At 45.8% G+C, this 18271-nt stretch overlaps 3 protein-coding genes across 3 annotated transcripts; 1 reads left to right on the top strand and 2 right to left on the bottom strand.

The window, feature by feature from the left end:
* The first annotated feature begins 3917 nt into the window (after window positions 1-3917).
* Window positions 3918-14664, top strand: LOC122616868 (myosin-VIIa). Its single transcript, XM_043792447.1, has 10 exons — window positions 3918-4127; window positions 5809-6072; window positions 6141-7262; window positions 7318-7833; window positions 7938-8966; window positions 11036-11245; window positions 11299-11597; window positions 11653-13188; window positions 13240-13363; window positions 13414-14664. The coding sequence occupies exons 1-10, from the start codon at window positions 4104-4106 to the stop codon at window positions 14662-14664; spliced, it is 6375 nt and encodes a 2124-aa protein (XP_043648382.1). The 5' UTR covers window positions 3918-4103.
* LOC122616876 (zinc carboxypeptidase) lies at window positions 14622-16282 on the bottom strand. The gene is made up of 5 exons (XM_043792460.1): window positions 16112-16282; window positions 15916-16052; window positions 15399-15783; window positions 14956-15343; window positions 14622-14889 (listed from the first exon to the last, which is right to left on the bottom strand). The coding sequence occupies exons 1-5, from the start codon at window positions 16274-16276 to the stop codon at window positions 14696-14698; spliced, it is 1269 nt and encodes a 422-aa protein (XP_043648395.1). The 5' UTR covers window positions 16277-16282; the 3' UTR covers window positions 14622-14695.
* Window positions 16283-16350: 68 nt separating this feature from the next.
* On the bottom strand, window positions 16351-17944 carry LOC122624840 (zinc carboxypeptidase). The gene is made up of 5 exons (XM_043804569.1): window positions 17739-17944; window positions 17553-17680; window positions 17103-17493; window positions 16659-17046; window positions 16351-16599 (listed from the first exon to the last, which is right to left on the bottom strand). Exons 1-5 carry the CDS (start codon window positions 17907-17909, stop codon window positions 16388-16390), a joined length of 1290 nt encoding a protein of 429 aa, XP_043660504.1. The 5' UTR covers window positions 17910-17944; the 3' UTR covers window positions 16351-16387.
* Between the last annotated feature and the right edge of the window lie 327 nt (window positions 17945-18271).

Here is an 18271-nt window from a genome sequence, read left to right as displayed (position 1 = left end):
TGCTCGGTGCTTTCTGGACTTCGGTATGTTTCCTATTCGGATTTTTCGGTGTCCATCGGCTCTTTGTTCTCTCCGCTCGCCGTTGTTTTTGTTGCTCCTGGAGGGCAAACAATTTGTGTTTTTGTGGGACAACCAGCAAACAAAAGCACAAGGAAACTGAATCAAAATAAATGCCTTAAATAATTAATGGCATTCCCAATGACGGCCGTATGCGAATCACCAATGTATATAATCAAATTTTTGTTAATCGGTCATCTGACTTAGTTTTCCAATTCAAGTGTAAATTTGTTTAAAATTTAATTGAAGCCCAACGTTTTATTCGCGACGCGCCAGAGAATCGGTTGAAAATTACACTGAGAAATAGAGACGTCCACTCCGCTGGTTGACTCGAACTGGATTGAAAAGCTGCCAGCTGCCAGCCGCTTGCCGCCTTTATTTCCTCCCGAAAGAGAGTGGAAAGCCGAGAGACAGAGAGAAAGTGTCCAAAATGTTCCATTTGTGTGCTGTCTTCCATTGACACCCTTTTTCCCTTTTCGGTGGCTTCGCCTGTTCTGTTCCACTGCCACTCGTTCCGCTCTGGCTCTCTCTGGATTCGTCCAGCTGATTGCCCCTTCCAGGAGCTTCGACATCCGCCAGTATCTGATGGTATCTTCTGGATAACGGGTTCATGCCAGTCAGCTGATTGAGCTCCCTATTCTTGGTGCCCCCATTTTACTTACTTATTTCATTTATTTTGAAAATAAATGTTAAAGAAATGGTACGTGATGTAGAAATTTGAACAAGCAACTGAATAGTTTTACAAAAGCGTGCGGTACTTCTTAAAAACATAGTAAAAGTTATTATTCTAAAGACATTTATTCCCTTGGTAATGCTAAAAATACTTTTATATTCTTTTTTCAGTTTAACTTTACTTTAATAATCCTCTAATTTAAGAAATTTATCCAAGTGCGGAAGTGTACCAAATAGTTCTTAATAGTTAAAGCTGCGAACATCCTTATCTCTGGAAAAGTTAACTATTTTGAGTTAGGAGAGTGTGGGAGCTTTTCCTTCCAGTCCCAAAGCTCTGGCAAAGCTCCGTTCAAGAAAGAGTGATGCTACGCAGCTTTTCTCCAGCGAAGCGGCTACCAGGAGCTTTTACTCAACTTACTCAACAGCATTGAAAACGCGGTGCAGTTGTTGTTTCCCCATTCGCCTTCTGTTCGCCACATCTGCTCGCGTTTCATTGATGCCCAAATATAGGTCAACAATTTGTTCGAGAGTGGGTGGCTGGGTGGTTGGTTGGTTGGTTATCTAGAAGGGGGTGGTGGAAGTGTTACATCGCCAACTGAATTATCAGTGTCAGCGAGCGAGTGCAGCGGTAGATGCGAGGCTGCTATCTGAGGAACACGGCAAACATTGTAAATTGCTCGCCTGACGATGATTGCCTGGGGTTCACCTCGCAACTGGCAACTCGGAGCAAATTGCCCGACATTGCGCATACGCCGCGTTATCGGCGTGGAATTTATGACGGCACACTCGCCTTGTCTCCATGTCCTTTGGCCAGCCGCCGCCGACTTTAATTGAATTTTTTTGCGCCACCAGCAATCCGCGAAACGTCAGCGGAAAGTGAAAAGTCTTTGCTGTCATCCTCGGCCCTTTCTTAATTTTTCTGCAAGTTTCTTTACAAGTTTGAGTAATAGTTTGTTCGCCTTTGGTAATTGTAAGTGCTGTTCTTTCTTACATTTTTGGTAAGAATTTTTTAGTTGTTCCCTAAGGAGTATTAGAAAGAACAACTAAAATCAGTAAATTTAGCAGTCTAACATCTGTTTTCTTAACCACATTTATACACTTTTAATGTTAACTATACAGCATCATTTATTCAGTGCACCTTCCTCAGTTGATACACTTTTTAAATGTTAAGACTATACAGCACCTCATTTTATTCCCAGTGCATAGCCACCTTGGGCTCTTTCTTTGCTTCTGGCCGCCGACGGATTAGTGACGTCCGAAATTGGGTCAAAAGCTGAATTCGCTCAGCTGGCTAAGCTGCCCCGGCTGGTCCGCATGTTGCTCCTGCTAAGCACACTCGCAGGATAATCCTAATTGCGCTTTTAAAGCGCAACTCTCGCCCCTCTCCCCGCGAGCTTTTCAGGAGAGGGTTCGTTGCATTCCGCCAAGGACTCGCAATCGCTGTGAAAGGAAGAAAAGCCGTGGGGGATTAGTGCTCGCTGCTGGCAGGATTGGCAGCCACATCCTTTTGCGCCCGCGAAAGTCACACCCCAGATGCCGCAGATACTCGCGTTTTCCGATGAGCTCCGCCGGCACGTGCCATTCGCTGTCCCCCGGGGCACCTGCAATTTATTACAGCCACTTGAAGCTGCTCCCTCGCTTATCGTCTAAATAATCTACTGACAACGATGACGTTGCGGCCAAGCGAAAAGTCAAGGGGAAAGCCAAAATGTAGTATCAACGAGAAAAAGGTGAACTCCAGTCAGTCTGGCAGCTCTCAAGTCGCTAATCTGCTAATAGACTACTTAAAGATACATTCAATAATACATTACATTCTTAAATGAAATATAACACTTGTTTGTTAAGTTATATTTCATGTTATCTTAATGCTTTTATTGCTTAAAAAGCGCACTCTGTATTTTGGTATTTAGTGAGCTCGGCGTAAAAGCAAGCGGCCACATGTCGTATGAGTAATATGTGCGTGAGAGCTAATGCGCTAACAAATATGATAAATTCTATTGAATTAATAAGACTATACATTTTATTTACAAAAGGACTAGCTGGCGCTTGCACTTCAGGTGAAGTAAATTTTGTTTATTTTCTACTAATAGTATCTCGCCCACTGGTTGCTGAATAAACAAACCCATTCAATTATGATTATAACGCTTAACAAATTACCGAAGTAGATGACAAGCGCTGTCGCTGCGACCGATAGGCAAACAGCGTTGTGAATGACGAGTTTCAACAATTGTTCAACTTTTGGACTCTAATCTTTGTTGAAATCGAAATTTATGGATCCAAAACATTGCGTGGGGTGAAAGGGAGGAATTCCAGAGAAGTGTTCGTTTTTCTTTTTCAAGGCGGCTATATTCTAAAGAGACAACTGGTTGTGATATTTATATCAATAATATAAACTGCGTAGTACATTTTCTTTATTTCTTTATTTCTGAAGACAATAACATGAGAAAATTGATTAATCAATTTGATTGTCAGACAATGAATTAACAATAAAACAAGATTCATTGATGTAGAAAAAGAAAACAAACACAGTATTAACTTCATACCCAAACTTAATATTGTATGAGTAATTTAAGGGCTTAATATATTTTCCCACTCTAACTTGAGTCACAAAATCTTATTATTAATAAAATACTTTAGATATTTACACATTTTTAAATGATTAATAAACTTAAAAACCCATTCTTAAATAAAGTTAATGGTAAATTCAAATTGAAACCATAATGATATGTGTTACAATACCACATGTTGGTACTTTCCCCAAATCGCAATAGAACGACTCTGGCCATTGGCAGCCACTCATAGCCGGGTACTTCAGATTGCATTATATTTTTATTAGCTTGCGTTATCCATGGGCTGTGGGACACTCATGATCAATCACATGACTCATGGGCGGGGTCAGTTATGGCGGTATTCGCAGGTAAGCCAATGTGCAGCTCATGGCTAGATAAGCAGCGATTCGTGAGATACACGATTACGATTATACGGCTAATCATGACGTATGCAAAATGCATGTGGTGTGATGAGTATACGGCACATCCCTTGGAAGCCGAGTTCATGGGGCGGTGAGAGCGCCGCCATATGGAGACAGGGACGATAAGGGACGCCGAAAAGCATTCAATATTCACTATCAGGCGAGATAACAGTTGGCAATACTCACTTCGCCAGCCGAGTCGTTCGAGGGCCCCGTTAAGCAGAGCCCAGACGTTTGCGAGACTCCGAACCGAACAGAACTACAGAAAACTTCGATTAAAAACGGCTGTGGCAACAGAACCGAAATCTTTGCGCAAATATTTGCCAATTAAGAACCGTCGACGGCGCGTGTGTCTGTGTAGTGGGGTGAAGTGAAATTGGCCAGGCCAAAAAGCAAGCGAGCCATGTCCGAGTTTGTGCGGCAACATGTAAGTGCGAATGTTAAAACCGTACGCGTATAGCTCGACTTCCTGGTTGTCGTGGCAGTTTTCCCATCCATTTGCTCTGGTTATCAGAAAATTACTATGATAACACCGAATCGTTTTATCACATTTCTTTGGCAGAGCTCATTTTAATTTTAAACTTCCCTTCTCTTATCGCCCACACTCAAATACACACACACGTGGGGTGTTAATTGGAATCCAGTAATACCAGTGATTATGGGCATAAAGTATTTACGAGCAGGTAGCCCAACAAAAGATTGTGTCCGTCACGAGCTCAAAAATGTCTCGAGTTTGATTTGCAGAATACAACCAAAAATAGCACTTTATAAATTCCACATACTTCCTCTCGGAGCAAATGTCTTATCGAAATCTAAGCCAATTATCGATTGCGTTTAGTCGCTCCAGGAACTGAGATAGGAGAGAGCTCAATAAAAGGCTTTGGCCCAAAGTAAACTCGAAACAGCTTCGAATGCTTTGCCCTTGATTAAGTTTTTCTTATCAGTCTGTTTTTGCTTGTATGTTCTAATTCTACTAGAAATTAAAGTTAAACACCCATTAGCCGACTAATAGTTGAAATATGTTTGAAAATTCGTAGTCATTATGAGTCATTATTTTAGGGGGTGATCTCATGGTCCAACACTTTAGTATAAGCGACTGATTTTCAATCAGTATTTATGGCGAAAGGGAAGTTCTAAATTACAAAAAGATTGATTTTTTATTGCAAGTGTTCATGTCATTTTTGGGAAATAGGTAATGGGTGACATCGACTGATTTGGCTTCTATTGGCCTTTAATCTTATCTTAAAGCAGATAAGCAAGGTCGTAGAAGATCGATACCTTAAAATCAAATTTCCTAGCTTACATAGATTAAATTTATTTGAAAAATTTCTGCACTTTCTAGTGATCTCTACGTTTTTTTGGCAATTATTACTTGTTTGGTTCCTATGTCATGTAGTCTTTTTCTGTTCACAGTTTAATTCCGAAATACCGATAAAACCTTTTTGTGTATCGGCACTCCGCCGATAAGATAACGCCTGGCAACAACTACTTTTATTTGCAAATGCTGGCTACCGTTTGCTTTCATTACCTTATTTTATTCAGCTATTTCTAAAGCAATTTATATAAAGCAGACAAAGCAAAGTCTTAGAAATTCGTTTGGGTGTGGCAGAGCTATAAAATATATCTGAATTTTATTGGATACTTAGGAGTACCACGGGTAAATTGCTTAACAGCGCATTGGATACCTATCTGATTTCTTATCGGGGTTCTAGAATCGATTCATATACGAGCCATATACTGAAGCATCGAATATTAGGATTTTATCGTTCCAATGTTTCTTAGTTGAATAATAGTTACAGAACGAAGTTGAAAGTTCGTTGATCTCTGCCCTAATAAATGTGTCATATCCAGATAAGCCTCCGTTCAGTTTTCGGACTTTATTGTTCACTTTATGAACAGTCAGGAATTTAAATTTATAAACTCCCAATGTTTAATTTGCTCCGCTCTGTAATAAGTGCTTATCAGTATTTACATTCCAGATATGACCCACTACCAATAAAACTATTTTGAATTGCCACTGGCTTGATATTGGCCATGTTAGATTGGGATGACAATTAAATTAATTCCTTGACTTTAATCTCTTTCATTTTGTGTTTTCATTGATACAGGGCGAGTATGTGTGGGTGAAGCCGCAGAATACCACCAGCGAATTCGCAGTGCCCTTTGGGGCTCGCATTGTGCGAACGGAGAAAACGCAGACCCTGGTTTGCGATGATCGGAACAAACAGTTCTGGGTGCCGGCAGGGGATGTCCTGAAGGCCATGCACATCACCTCCCAGGAGGATGTGGAGGACATGATCACCTTGGGCGACTTGCAGGAGTACACTATACTGAGGAACCTGCAGAACCGATATGCCAAGCAGTTAATTTATGTGAGTTTACCAGTATTTACCTAATAAGTTGCGTAGCTAACTATATATAAATATTTAAATATTTGTAGACCTACACAGGCTCCATGCTGGTGGCCATCAATCCCTACCAGATTCTGCCCATCTACACGAACCGCGAGATACAGCTGTACCGAAACAAGTCCCTAGCTGAACTGCCTCCTCACATTTTCGCCATCAGTGACAATGCCTTTCAGAGACTGCAACGACTCAAGGAGAACCAGTGTGTGGTGATCAGCGGGGAGTCGGGTGCCGGCAAGACGGAGAGCACCAAGCTGATCCTTCAGTACCTGGCCGCAATCAGTGGCAAACACTCGTGGATCGAGCAGCAGATCATAGAGGCCAATCCCATTATGGAGGCCTTCGGCAATGCCAAGACTGTGCGCAATGACAACTCGTCGAGGTTCGGAAAGTACATCGAGATTAGATTCACGCCGCAGGGCGCTATTCAGGGAGCTAGAATACAGCAGTATCTGCTGGAAAAATCCCGAATTGTTTTCCAGAGTCGCGATGAACGCAACTATCACATTTTCTACTGCATGCTGGCGGGACTTTCCGCTCCCGAGAGAGAGCGCCTAAAGCTGCAGGAGCAATCGCCGAGTCAGTACCATTACTTGGCCCAAGGAGGATGCTTCACTTTGCCCGGCAGAGGAGATGCCAAGGATTTTGCCGACATCCGAGCGGCCATGAAGGTGCTCTCATTTAAGCCGGAGGAAGTGTGGAGCATTCTTAGCTTATTGGCGGCTATTTTGCACCTGGGAAACCTGAGATTCACGGCCACCGAGGTGGCCAATCTGGCAACGGCTGAGATAGACGACACACCGAATCTACAGAGAGTGGCTCAACTACTGGGAATACCCATATCTTCTCTTAACGCTGCCCTTACGCAAAGAACGATCTTTGTGCATGGTGAGCACGTGACCACCAGTTTGTCCAAGGAAGCGGCTATTGAAGGTCGCGATGCTTTTGTCAAGTCATTGTACGATGGCATTTTTGTGCGCATTGTGCGAAGAATCAATGAGACCATAAACAAGCAAGTGGATCAGCCCATGAATAGCATAGGTGTCCTTGACATCTTCGGGTTCGAGAACTTCGACAATAACAGCTTTGAGCAGCTGTGCATCAACTATGCCAACGAAAATCTACAGCAATTTTTCGTGGGACACATCTTCAAGGTAAGTAATCTATACAAACTGTGTTCTATCGTTACTGACCAATGGTATCCCACAGATGGAGCAGGATGAGTACCAGAACGAGCATATCAACTGGCAGCACATCGAGTTCCAGGACAATCAGCAGATCCTGGATCTGATTGGCATGAAACCCATGAACCTAATGTCCCTCATCGACGAGGAGTCCAAGTTTCCCAAGGGCACTGATCAAACTCTGCTCGAAAAACTCCACGTTCAGCATGGTAATCGCTCCATTTACGTGAAAGGAAAAACCACCCAAACGTCTCTGTTTGGAATCCGTCATTATGCCGGCGTGGTGATGTACAATCCATTGGGCTTCCTCGAAAAGAACAGGGATTCGTTCAGCGGAGATCTAAGGACTCTGGTTCAGCGATCTGCGAACAAGTATCTGGTGGACATATTCCCCCAGGAAATGCCCATGGACACGGCCAAGAAGCAGCCCACTTTGTGCGTGAAGTTCAGGAACTCGCTGGACATGCTGATGCGCACTTTGTCGCAGGCACATCCCTACTTTATCCGTTGCATCAAGCCCAATGAATACAAGGAGCCAAAGGTGAGTGTTAACTAATAGTTTTCAAATTATTTTATTCAAGGATGTAGTATTATTATTTTGTATCCTTATTATAAACTAATATACTATTTGTACTTCTCCCTTAGAACTTTGACAAGGAGCTGTGTGTGCGCCAGTTGCGCTACTCGGGAATGATGGAGACGGCTCGCATTCGAAGGGCGGGCTACCCGATCCGCCACGCCTACCGCGCCTTCGTGGAGAGGTACCGCCTCCTGGTGCCGCCGGTGGGTCCTTTGGAGAAGTGCGACTGCCAGAAGGTGGCGCGGCAGATCTGTGAGGTTGCCCTACCTGCTGACTCCGATCGCCAGTATGGAAAGACAAAGCTGTTCCTGCGGGACGAGGACGACGCCAGTCTGGAGCTGCAGCGGTCCCAGGTGATGCTCAAGAGCATTGTGACCATTCAGCGAGGTATCAGACGGGTCTTGTTCCGACGTTATCTGAAGAGATACCGCGAGGCCATTATTACGGTTCAGAGGTATTGGCGGGGTCGACTGCAGCGGCGTAAGTACCTGGTAATGCGGCAGGGATTCCATCGCCTGGGAGCCTGTATAGCGGCCCAGCAGTTGACCACCAAGTTCACGATGGTCAGATGTCGAACCATTAAGCTGCAGGCCTTGAGTCGGGGCTATCTGGTGCGCAAGGACTTCCAGGAAAAGTTGCTGGAGGGGCGAAAGCAGCAGCAGCTGAAGAAGGAGGAGTTACTCAAGTTGGCCAAGCTGAAGGAAGCAGAGGAACTGCTGAGACTGCAGCAACTAAAGGAACAGAAGGAGCAGAAGGAGAAGGAACAACGAGAACAGCAGGAGAAACGATTGCAGGAGGAGCAGAGGCTGAAGGCCGAGGCGGCCGCCCGAAACGCCTTGGCCATGGCTGCAGTGCAGCAGAAGAGGAGATCTAGGCCCTTGAAGCCAGAGGCTCCCAAGGCTCCAACCCTCCAGGCCCGCAACTCCCTGCCACCACCACCCACCACACTGATAGTAGCTGCCCCACTGCCCACTCGACCGGCCAGTGCCGCCACCAGAATTAACACCATACCCGAGAGTCCTGGCACCATTGATGTGGAGTCCTCCAAGCAAATGGTGGACGATGTGTTCCGCTTCCTGAACGACGAACCCGATGTGAGTGGTCCTCTGGGGCCGAATGTCAAAGAGAAGTCTATGATGTTCGAGCAGGCACTGCGCCTGCGCAGAGATGTGCCCACCAAGCTCCTTTCCCGCCCGGTCAACTATTATGAGGCGGCGCCTCGGAAGATTGTCAACCAGACCCGCCTCTAGTAGCGAATCGGGCTGGGACTGGAACAGATCCGAACAAACTAGACACTCGTAGCTATGGCTAATATTATTACGGCTGGAACTGGCCAGAAATACACTCCAAATGGTGGTCCTGATCAGTACGATTGGTTCAGGTCTTTGAAAGCGTCTTTGACTTACAATTATCCACGCAAATCTGTAAATAAATATTTTTTTACAAACCTCATTCAAAAAAACTTGTATAAAGAAATACTTCCTTTGCCACTGCAAACTCATAACAAACCATATCTCTATTGACTATACGATATTATCAATCTAACTTTATTTCCAAACGAGTAGAACCAACATACTGATCAGCACACATCCAGAGTTTTGTCCAGTCCAACGCCATGATTAGCTTTGGCTTCAAAGTTTACCAATCTTTTTGGTGAAGGAACCCCAATTGGGTTCCTTTTCAATGTACAAATCTAATACCTAAGTACAGTAAATGTCGGCTTGTATATAAAACCATATATCTTGGCTTGTGATTGCGTTTTGTTACATTTTCCCTACTTCTAAATGTACCATATTTATTAAACTCTGTAAATAAAACTCTCTAAGGCAACTATATACATTAATGCGCATTTCGTTAGTGTGTTTACTCGTCTGCGTTGGTTGTGGTTGTATGGTAATGGGGTAAAGTCGAACTCCCCAATCCGGCTTTTGTGCTTTGTGTCCTCGTCCAGTGAGTGTCCCACCTCATATCCGCACTTTCGGATTGCTTTTCACCATTATACTCGAAAAAAAACCTGAGTGCTTACTTACTAAAATTTGACAATGGTCATGAACAGACCAAGTGGCCTACAAGGGCAATTTAGCGCTATCTTGATTAGAATAAATTAATTTCTTTCAATAGATAGGCGCACAGGCGATTTTATTTTTCCGATTTTTGTGTACTTAAACCTACCTGATTATTATGCCTTGTTTTATATAAAGTTCTGGAGGCTTCCACGATTTATATTTAAAGAAAGTTAAAACAGTGAATTTCTTAAAAAACTATTAGGTTCAATGTAACTAAAGGTTTCATGTTTCTTCATGTTTTATTGCATTTATTAAAATGTCTTAATTCAAAGTCTATTTGAAGTGTATGCTCAAGAGGACCACTAACGATCTTTATTTCTTTTATGGAGCATTTTTATAACACCATAAAATGAGATTATCAGGAAGCTAATTTATGAGCCAATTTCCTTACCTTTTCGTTTATATTTCCTTCAGATAGATCATTTTGTAAGGGTTTTCCCTTAACCAAAATATCAAAGTTAGCTTATACTTTACCTCGCAGCAGTTGTGTAGGCCATGGCTATAAAGGTTTTCTGCAAAAACTCAAATAAAACCATCCGCGCCCACCCGCACCAAAATGTATTTTTATTTAACAAAATTTTAAATTCAAAGAATTTTCCTCGTCCAACCATTTTTTAGAACGCAGATCCATGTCGTGTCGTCTTTAGTCAGTAACTAAATGGGGACAAAACAAATTTTCGCGGCGAGACCCGAGTCCAGAGTTTTTCAAAGCGTGGCCAGCAGCAATCGCTATCAGGTGGCGGCAGAAGTTTAAAACAAATACCAAATGATAAATGAAATAAAACGGGATCGTAAATAATCGCCGCCGACCTTATCGCGCTGGCATATCTTCGGGTGCAGCATACCTATACCAGTACTACCAATGGTCGCACTTCCCTCGCCGACCAGTTGATATTTATAAAAGCTTACGAGTAAAGCACCTTTCGATAAGTGGCACTCAGATTACAGGTGTCGAAATAATTAATACGGCGGTATTATAAACTGTGTACTCGCGCCTGGTATAAGAGTTCGATCTCTAGGGAGAGTAAACTTAGTTAGTATGGGTGTTTGAAACTTTGTTTACCCTGTAAATAAACACAATTCTATACCATTTCCAGGCAGCCTTGAGAAAACTGAACAACCTCTCTTCTGGAGATACCATACGCCTACCCAAATCAGTGCCGAGTAACATTGACACCTCGGACTTTAGTTACTTGAAATATGCGGCGACTTACTTCGGTGGTGGCGCCACTGCGCAGCATGAAAGAAAACCTCTGAAGGAATCTTTGCTTAAGCATGAACATCCTCTGGATGAGATGGCCTCGAAGGTAAGTCCTGGAAAGTGAGTTCATATAAGAGTAGAACTTACCCTTAATTGTAGGCCATTTGGTTGACTATACTCCGCTTCATGGGCGACTTGCCGGATGTTGTTTCCTCATCTCCACTTCACTCATCCGACAATGAAAGCCTAATGAGTGATTTGGCAAGCCTCTTGAACACCTCTGATTCTTATAAGCCCCGCTTATTTGTGCGTCAATCCCAAAGACGTAACCTAAAGCCTTTGGTTAATGGCGAAAAGGAAGCCCAGGAATTCTATCAACACTGGCTCAACATTCCCACAAGCCACCTGGAGAAACTCCAATTCATCATAGGCCACGGCATAATAAAGAACAACTTACGGTATATAAGTTAAGATCTTTTTTTTAGCAACCAGCCTAATATAACATCATTGCAGCGACGAAATCCTGGCCCAGATCTGCAAGCAGCTATATCTAAACCCAAGTCGGAGCTCCTACTCCCGCGGATGGTTGCTCCTTTCCCTCTGCCTCAGCTGCTTTCCACCCAGCCAAGAGTTTGAGCCACACCTGCGCAGCTTCATGAAGCAGGGAACTGCCCAACTGCAGGCCACTCCTTCCCTGCAGCGCTTGGAGAGAACTCTGGTGAATGGACCACGCTGTCAGCCACCCTCCTTGTTCGAGCTCCACGCAATCCGCGGCCGCCAGCCGCTGAAGTTGGACATTCACCTGATGGATGGACAGCAGAGGAGACTGCAGGTGGATGCGGCCAGTACAGCCCGAGAGGCAGTGCATCAACTTTGTCAGGGCATGGGACTAACCGATACATTTGGCTTTGGCTTGGTGATGTCATTGAATGGCAAGCTAATGCCGCTGGGAGCTGGTCAGGAACATGTGCTAGACGCCATTTCGGAGTGCGAGCAACGCCAGCTGGATGCACCTTGGAAACTGTACCTGCGGAAGGAAATGTTTGCCACTTGGTATGATCCCTCGCTGGACCCCAAGGCCACCCAACTTATATACAAGCAAGTTCTAAACGGGTTGAAGTGCGGAGAGTATCGCTGTCGCTCCGAGAAGGACATAGCAATGGTGTGCGCTCTGGCCTGCTTTGTGGAGCATGGACCCGGGGAGATCCTTCGATTAAAGCCATCGGAGATCACAGCTTTTGTCCCAAGCGATCTTCTAGCGCCCGGCGAGCGAGCCATTGAGAACTGGAGTCGCCTAATAGCTGTCACCTACGAGAAGAGCTCCTATGTCAAGGAAGAACAGAAGGACCTGCTTTTGGAGGCCCAAAAGAGAGCCAAGGAGGACATATGTCTCTTTGCTCATCTCTCTTGGCCCATGAGGCACTCGCGACTGTTTGAAGTGGTTCGCAAAGAGGGACCGAAACTCCAGAGCGATGACCTCATGCTGGGCATCAACTCCACTGGCCTTTTCCTCATCGACGAAACCGAACAGGTGCTGGCTTCCTGCTGCTTCAGCGAGGTGCTGAAAGTGCACGTGGAATCTACTGATAAACTGCATGTTATGACCTTTCAACACGTCAATTTTGTGCTGCAGTGCAGCACAGCTCAGGATGCCAACGAGGTGATCAACTACATGCTGGATAATCTCCGCCAGCGTTCAAGCTACGGAGTAGCTCTTGATCAGGTCGTGGAGGGGGATCTAGAGGATTGTCTAGTGCTTTCCCCCGGCGACCTTATCGAATTCGAGGCAGGTGTAACCGGTGCCCAGTTGATGGCTGGCAATGCACAAGACTGCTACAGGGGATGTGTCAATGGTCAGTGGGGTCAGTTTGCTGCCGGGAATGTTCGCGTTTTGGCCACCCTCTCCAAGCCGAGTGAGAAACTCGAAGATATCCTCCGGGAGGGTCGCTTCGAAGAGCCCCCGAAGCCAACACCAAGAGCCAATTACTCTCGTCGTCGCCAACACAACATCTCTCAGCTGGCTGAGAGCCAGTTCAGGGAGCCATTGGAGTAAGTAGAGCAAGTAACTATACACTTTAAATAAACCATATGTCTTTTTAGCTCCGATAAGGCTTCTCTATCAAAGTTTTCGCCTGAGCCACTGAAGGCCCCTCTGCTCAAGACGGTTGCTAAGGTGCCGCCACTTTTCCAGCAGGCATTGGTAATGCATCACCATATTCTTAAGGTAGGACAATGGGGTGAATGGAAGATATATCTTATATCTTATATCTTTAGTACATGGGCGACATAGCAAGGAGCAATCTGCCGGTCAACACGGACCTCATCTTCCAGCCAGCGCTGCAGCATCCGCTGCTTTGTGACGAGCTCTACTGCCAGCTGATGAAGCAGCTGAGCGACAATCCCTCCAGTGAAAGCGAGAAGCGGGGCTGGGACCTGCTTTACCTGGTCACCGGCCTGGTGGCTCCCAGTGTCCTGATCATGAGGGAGCTCATCATCCTACTGCGCATGCGTGCTGACGCCCTCGCCGATGCCTGTCTGAAGCGGCTGAAGCGATCCTTGGCACAGGGCCAGCGAAAGCAGGCTCCACATCTCATTGAGGTGGAGGGAATTCAACAGCGCTGCCTGCACATCTACCACAAGATATATTTCCCCGACGACACAGTTGAGGCTTTCGAGATTGAGTCACACACCCGGGGAGCAGAGCTCATAGCGGACATAGCCCAGAGATTGGAGCTTAAATCACCTGTTGGCTATAGTATTTTTTTGAAGACAGGCGAAAGGGTTTATGCAATGCCGGAAGAGGAGTTTGTTTTCGATTTCATCACTCAACTCATCTACTGGCTCAGGCAGCAGAAGACCATTCGCTCCATATCCGATGGTCACTACCAACTGCACTTTATGCGGAAGTTGTGGTTAAACAACCATCCAGGCGAGGACCTCAATGGAGATGTGATCTTCAGCTATCCCCAAGAGCTGCACAAATACTTGAAGGGCTACTATCCCATCGACTGCGAGCAGGCCTCGCGTCTGGCAGTTCTAGTGTACAGTGCAGATCATGACGTTAGCTTGCAGCGGCTGCCCGAGGTGCTGCCACGTTTAGTTCCCGAAGACCTTATACCGCTGCAAACGGTGGCCGAATGGAGGCAACAGATCCTGCCAAAGATCCACCGCGATCATTTGACTGAGGACCACGCTAAGCTGCTGTTCCTCCAAGAGCTCTCCCATTTCGCTTGCTTCGGTTCCACGTTCTTTGTGGTGAAGCAGCAAAATGACGACGCCCTTCCGGAATCGCTTTTAATCGCCATCAACAGCACCGGTTTCCATCTGCTGGATCCGCCGACTAAGGAGATCCTTCGCAGCTATGAATACGCCCAGTTGGGAATTTGGAGCTCGGGCAAGAACCACTTCCACATCCGGTTCGGTAACATGATCGGAGCCGCGAAGCTGCTGTGCAGCACCACCCAAGGATACAAAATGGACGATCTGCTGGCCTCATATGTGAGGTATTTTAATCAACACGAATAAACTATTACTGCGGTATAAATAAATCGTGCTCTTACAAGTAACCCAACTCCTTGGTCTTGTCAATCAATGCCAGCATTCCAACCATCAGCTCCTCACAGTTGGGAATGATCTGCACTGGCGGCAGGATAAAGCCGTAGCGTCCCTTATCACGGTACTCGATTGTGTAGCCGATCTTCTTGCCCAGCTCGTTGAACACCCAGTCCACGGAGGTGCCAGTGGCCACATCTGTTTAATGTAATAAGTAAAATGTACCACTTAGCTTCATCCTAGTTTGATTAAAGCAATACTTACAAAGCACGTCAGCTGTAGATCCATACTCGTAGACAGTTCCGTACGGCAGGGCTTCAATGGCATCGGCAAAGGCCTTGCCAATAGTCAGGATATCATCGTAGTTCTCTGGGAACTCTTCCTTGGTGTGTCCGTAGGGCGAGAGCAAATACTGTCCGTATGAGTGGAAGGATATGTACACACTAATTTGGTCCTGGATCTTGGTCAGATACTCGGCCAAGGCCTTGGCCTCGGGCTCAGATAAGGGAGTGTCCCCGGCAAAGGTCTCACTGCAGGGATTATCGGAGGCTCCATTGTTCTCGAGCCAATGGGAGTCAAAGTTCCGATTGGCGTCGACTCCAATGCAGGCATTCGTGGCATGTGGCTGACGTGTCTTGCGCCACATGCGGTCCTGCAATCGCAAATGGTTTTATATACATATAAAATAAATGTAAGCATCCACTCACCTTTCTGTGTGAGTACTCAAAACCATCCACATTGAATACGGGTATTATGTGCCAATCGTAGTTATCTGCCAGATTCCGCACATCGGCATCCTCTGAGGTCAACAGCTGATTGATGAACCATGTGGCACTGGCCGAGGTTATCCACTCCCTGGCATGGATGTTGGACTCGATGAAAATGCCAGGATTGCCAGTCTTGTGCGAGATCTTGATGCCTCGAATGGTTCGGCCCTCGTAGGAGGTACCAACGATGAACTCCTCGGTTACCGAGGGATATGCGCTCAGAATCTCGTCCAGCCAGGCCTCAATCTCCTCCAGCTCATGGTACTTCGTCCAGCCAAAGGTGGCGCTATCTGCAGTTGGCGTGACTTGTTCCTCGTCGATACGCCTAAATGGGGATCCGATCGTTAACTTTATGGGCCCCAGTGAGCACGCACTAATGGTTAGCTAATCGAGCGATCTTATCGACTCGAGTGGCATTAACCCGTACGCTGTGCCGCACTACTGTTCCACTACTTACTCTTGGACATTCTCGATCATAAGCTCGCTGCTGATGTTTTTGAATTTGAGCAGCTCCTGGAAGTGGTTTAGTTCTCCAGGACTAACCATGATATCAACCTGCTTACTACGCTCGTCATACTCCTTCCAAACGTTGTACTAAACACCAAAGAATATAGTGGAATATTTTGTCTGATCTGGGGCAGTGAATAACTAACCTTCTTCGTCAGCTCGCCAATTTTCTCGATCGCAGCCAATTGGATTTTGTTCTCTATAGTGAGCTTGTATACCCTGTAGTTATCATAACGCTCTTTGGCCGAGTCCTTGAGGATCCCGGCACTTGTTAAAGCCACCAGCGTGGCGAGCAACCAGAGCAGACGCATTTTGAGCAATGACTGAAATTCCGCTGACGGCCTCGTGCTTAAGAAACTTAACACGGTGATTATCTGCAGTTAATCTTTATTGGTTTATTGCACACTGAATTTCCCCAGCACTTACAAGGTGCTCTTAAGTACGAGATAGCCCAGGTCTTTACACTTTTCTAATAGGGCAGCAATTCCGATTAATGCCTCCTCTGCGTTCGGAATAATGTGCACCGGGGGCAGGATAAACCCATATCGACCGGTGTCCCTGAATTCAATGGTATACGATATCTGCACCCCTTGTTCATTGTATGCCCAGTCTATGGTGGCCCCAGACGCAGGATCTATAGGAGTAATTGAAGTTAGTATCTATGCAACTACAATCGATTGTCCAAGAACTCACAGAGAATGCCGGCAGCTGAGCCGTATCTGTAGACAGTTCCATAGGGCAGGCTCTCAACTGCATCTCCATACGCTTGAGCCACTTCCATCATATCATCGAAATTGGGCGGAAACTCTTCTTTGGTGTGTCCGTAGGGAGAGAGCAAGAGCTGACTGTACGAGTGGAACGCGAGCAGCACATTGATCTTGTCCTTGATGCTGATTACGAACTCAGACATGGCCTGGATCTCAGGCTCGGAAAAGGGCTTGGGTCCACCGTAGTCCTCAGCGCAGGGATCCGAAGAAGCTCCCTCGTTCTCCATCCAATGCGAGTCGTAGTTTCGGTTGGGGTCTACTCCGACACAACTAGAAATGTCGGAGGGTTGACGGGTCTTTCGCCACATGCGATCCTATAGAATTTGTGTTTTACAAGTCACGTGTGGAGTATAAATAAATGTGGTAGTACCTTTTCGTGAGTGTACACAAGACCGTCGACATTCAGCACTGGCACTATGTACCAGTCGTGGTTCTCGGCAAGATCCCTCACTAACTCATCCGTGGAGGTGAGGAACTCGTTAATCAACCAAGTGGCTGTGGCGGAGGTGATCCACTCCCTTGCATGTATATTGGACTCAATTAGCACTCCAGGGTTATTCGACTTGTAGGAGATCTTTATGCCCCGGATGGTGCGGCCCTCGTACGATTGACCCACTATAAAGCTCTCAGTCACCGAAGGATAAGCGGCTAGTATATCGTCCAGCCACGCATAGATTTCTGCCAGAGAATTGTACTTAGTCCAACCGAAGGATCCATCTCTGCTCGCTTTCAGATTGGCAGCTTCCTCCGAATCAATGAGCCTGGAGAATACTCTTTCAATTCCATGTACATTCACAATCAGTACTAATAGCTTACTCACTCCTGCACATTGCTGATAAACAGCTCAGCCGTGACATTGGTCCTCCGCATTTCAGTCTCGAGTTCGCCAAAAGCACCTGGACTTAGCATCAGGTGCAACTCATCCTTGGCTTCGTGCCACAGCCTGAACTGAAACCAATTGAAAAGGTAACCAATTGCTTTAGCTATATGGTTAAAGCTGACTTACATTTTCCCGATCCTCTGCAAGCTTTCTCAGGATACTTCTCTGCTCTCGGGTTTCAAACTTGACCTTATACACCGAGTAGTTGTCATAGCGCAGTCTTTCGTCCTGGCCAAGGCTCGCTCCTTGAGCCAAGACTACCAGTGCCAGGACTAAGAGTAAACTATACAGTATCATGCTTTTCGCTGAGAACGCGGAAACCGACTACCAATTTCGTTCAAATAAATACCCAGACGGTCGCTATATCGATCGCTTCATAATTGGATTGTAAAGATAGTGGCACAGGAGCGCATTATTAAACGTTCTATAAAACCATTTTGAACGCCTTATCAGTCTAGCATAACTGACCGTTGGTAGATGCATAATTTCAAATTGATTATTATACCCCTTACTCGTAGAGTGAGGGGGTATACTAGATTCGTTGAAAAGTATGTAACAGACAGAAGGAAGCGTTTCCGACCATAAAGTATATATATTCTTGATCAGGATCAATAGCCGAGTCGATCTGGCCATGCCCGTCTGTCCGTTCGTCCGTCTGT

This window comes from Drosophila teissieri, chromosome 2L (genome assembly GCF_016746235.2).
Source record: "Drosophila teissieri strain GT53w chromosome 2L, Prin_Dtei_1.1, whole genome shotgun sequence".
In the NCBI taxonomy this organism is placed as follows: domain Eukaryota; kingdom Metazoa; phylum Arthropoda; class Insecta; order Diptera; family Drosophilidae; genus Drosophila; species Drosophila teissieri.
Note: the sequence above shows the minus strand (reverse complement) of the source record. Positions and strands in the feature narration are given on the sequence as shown.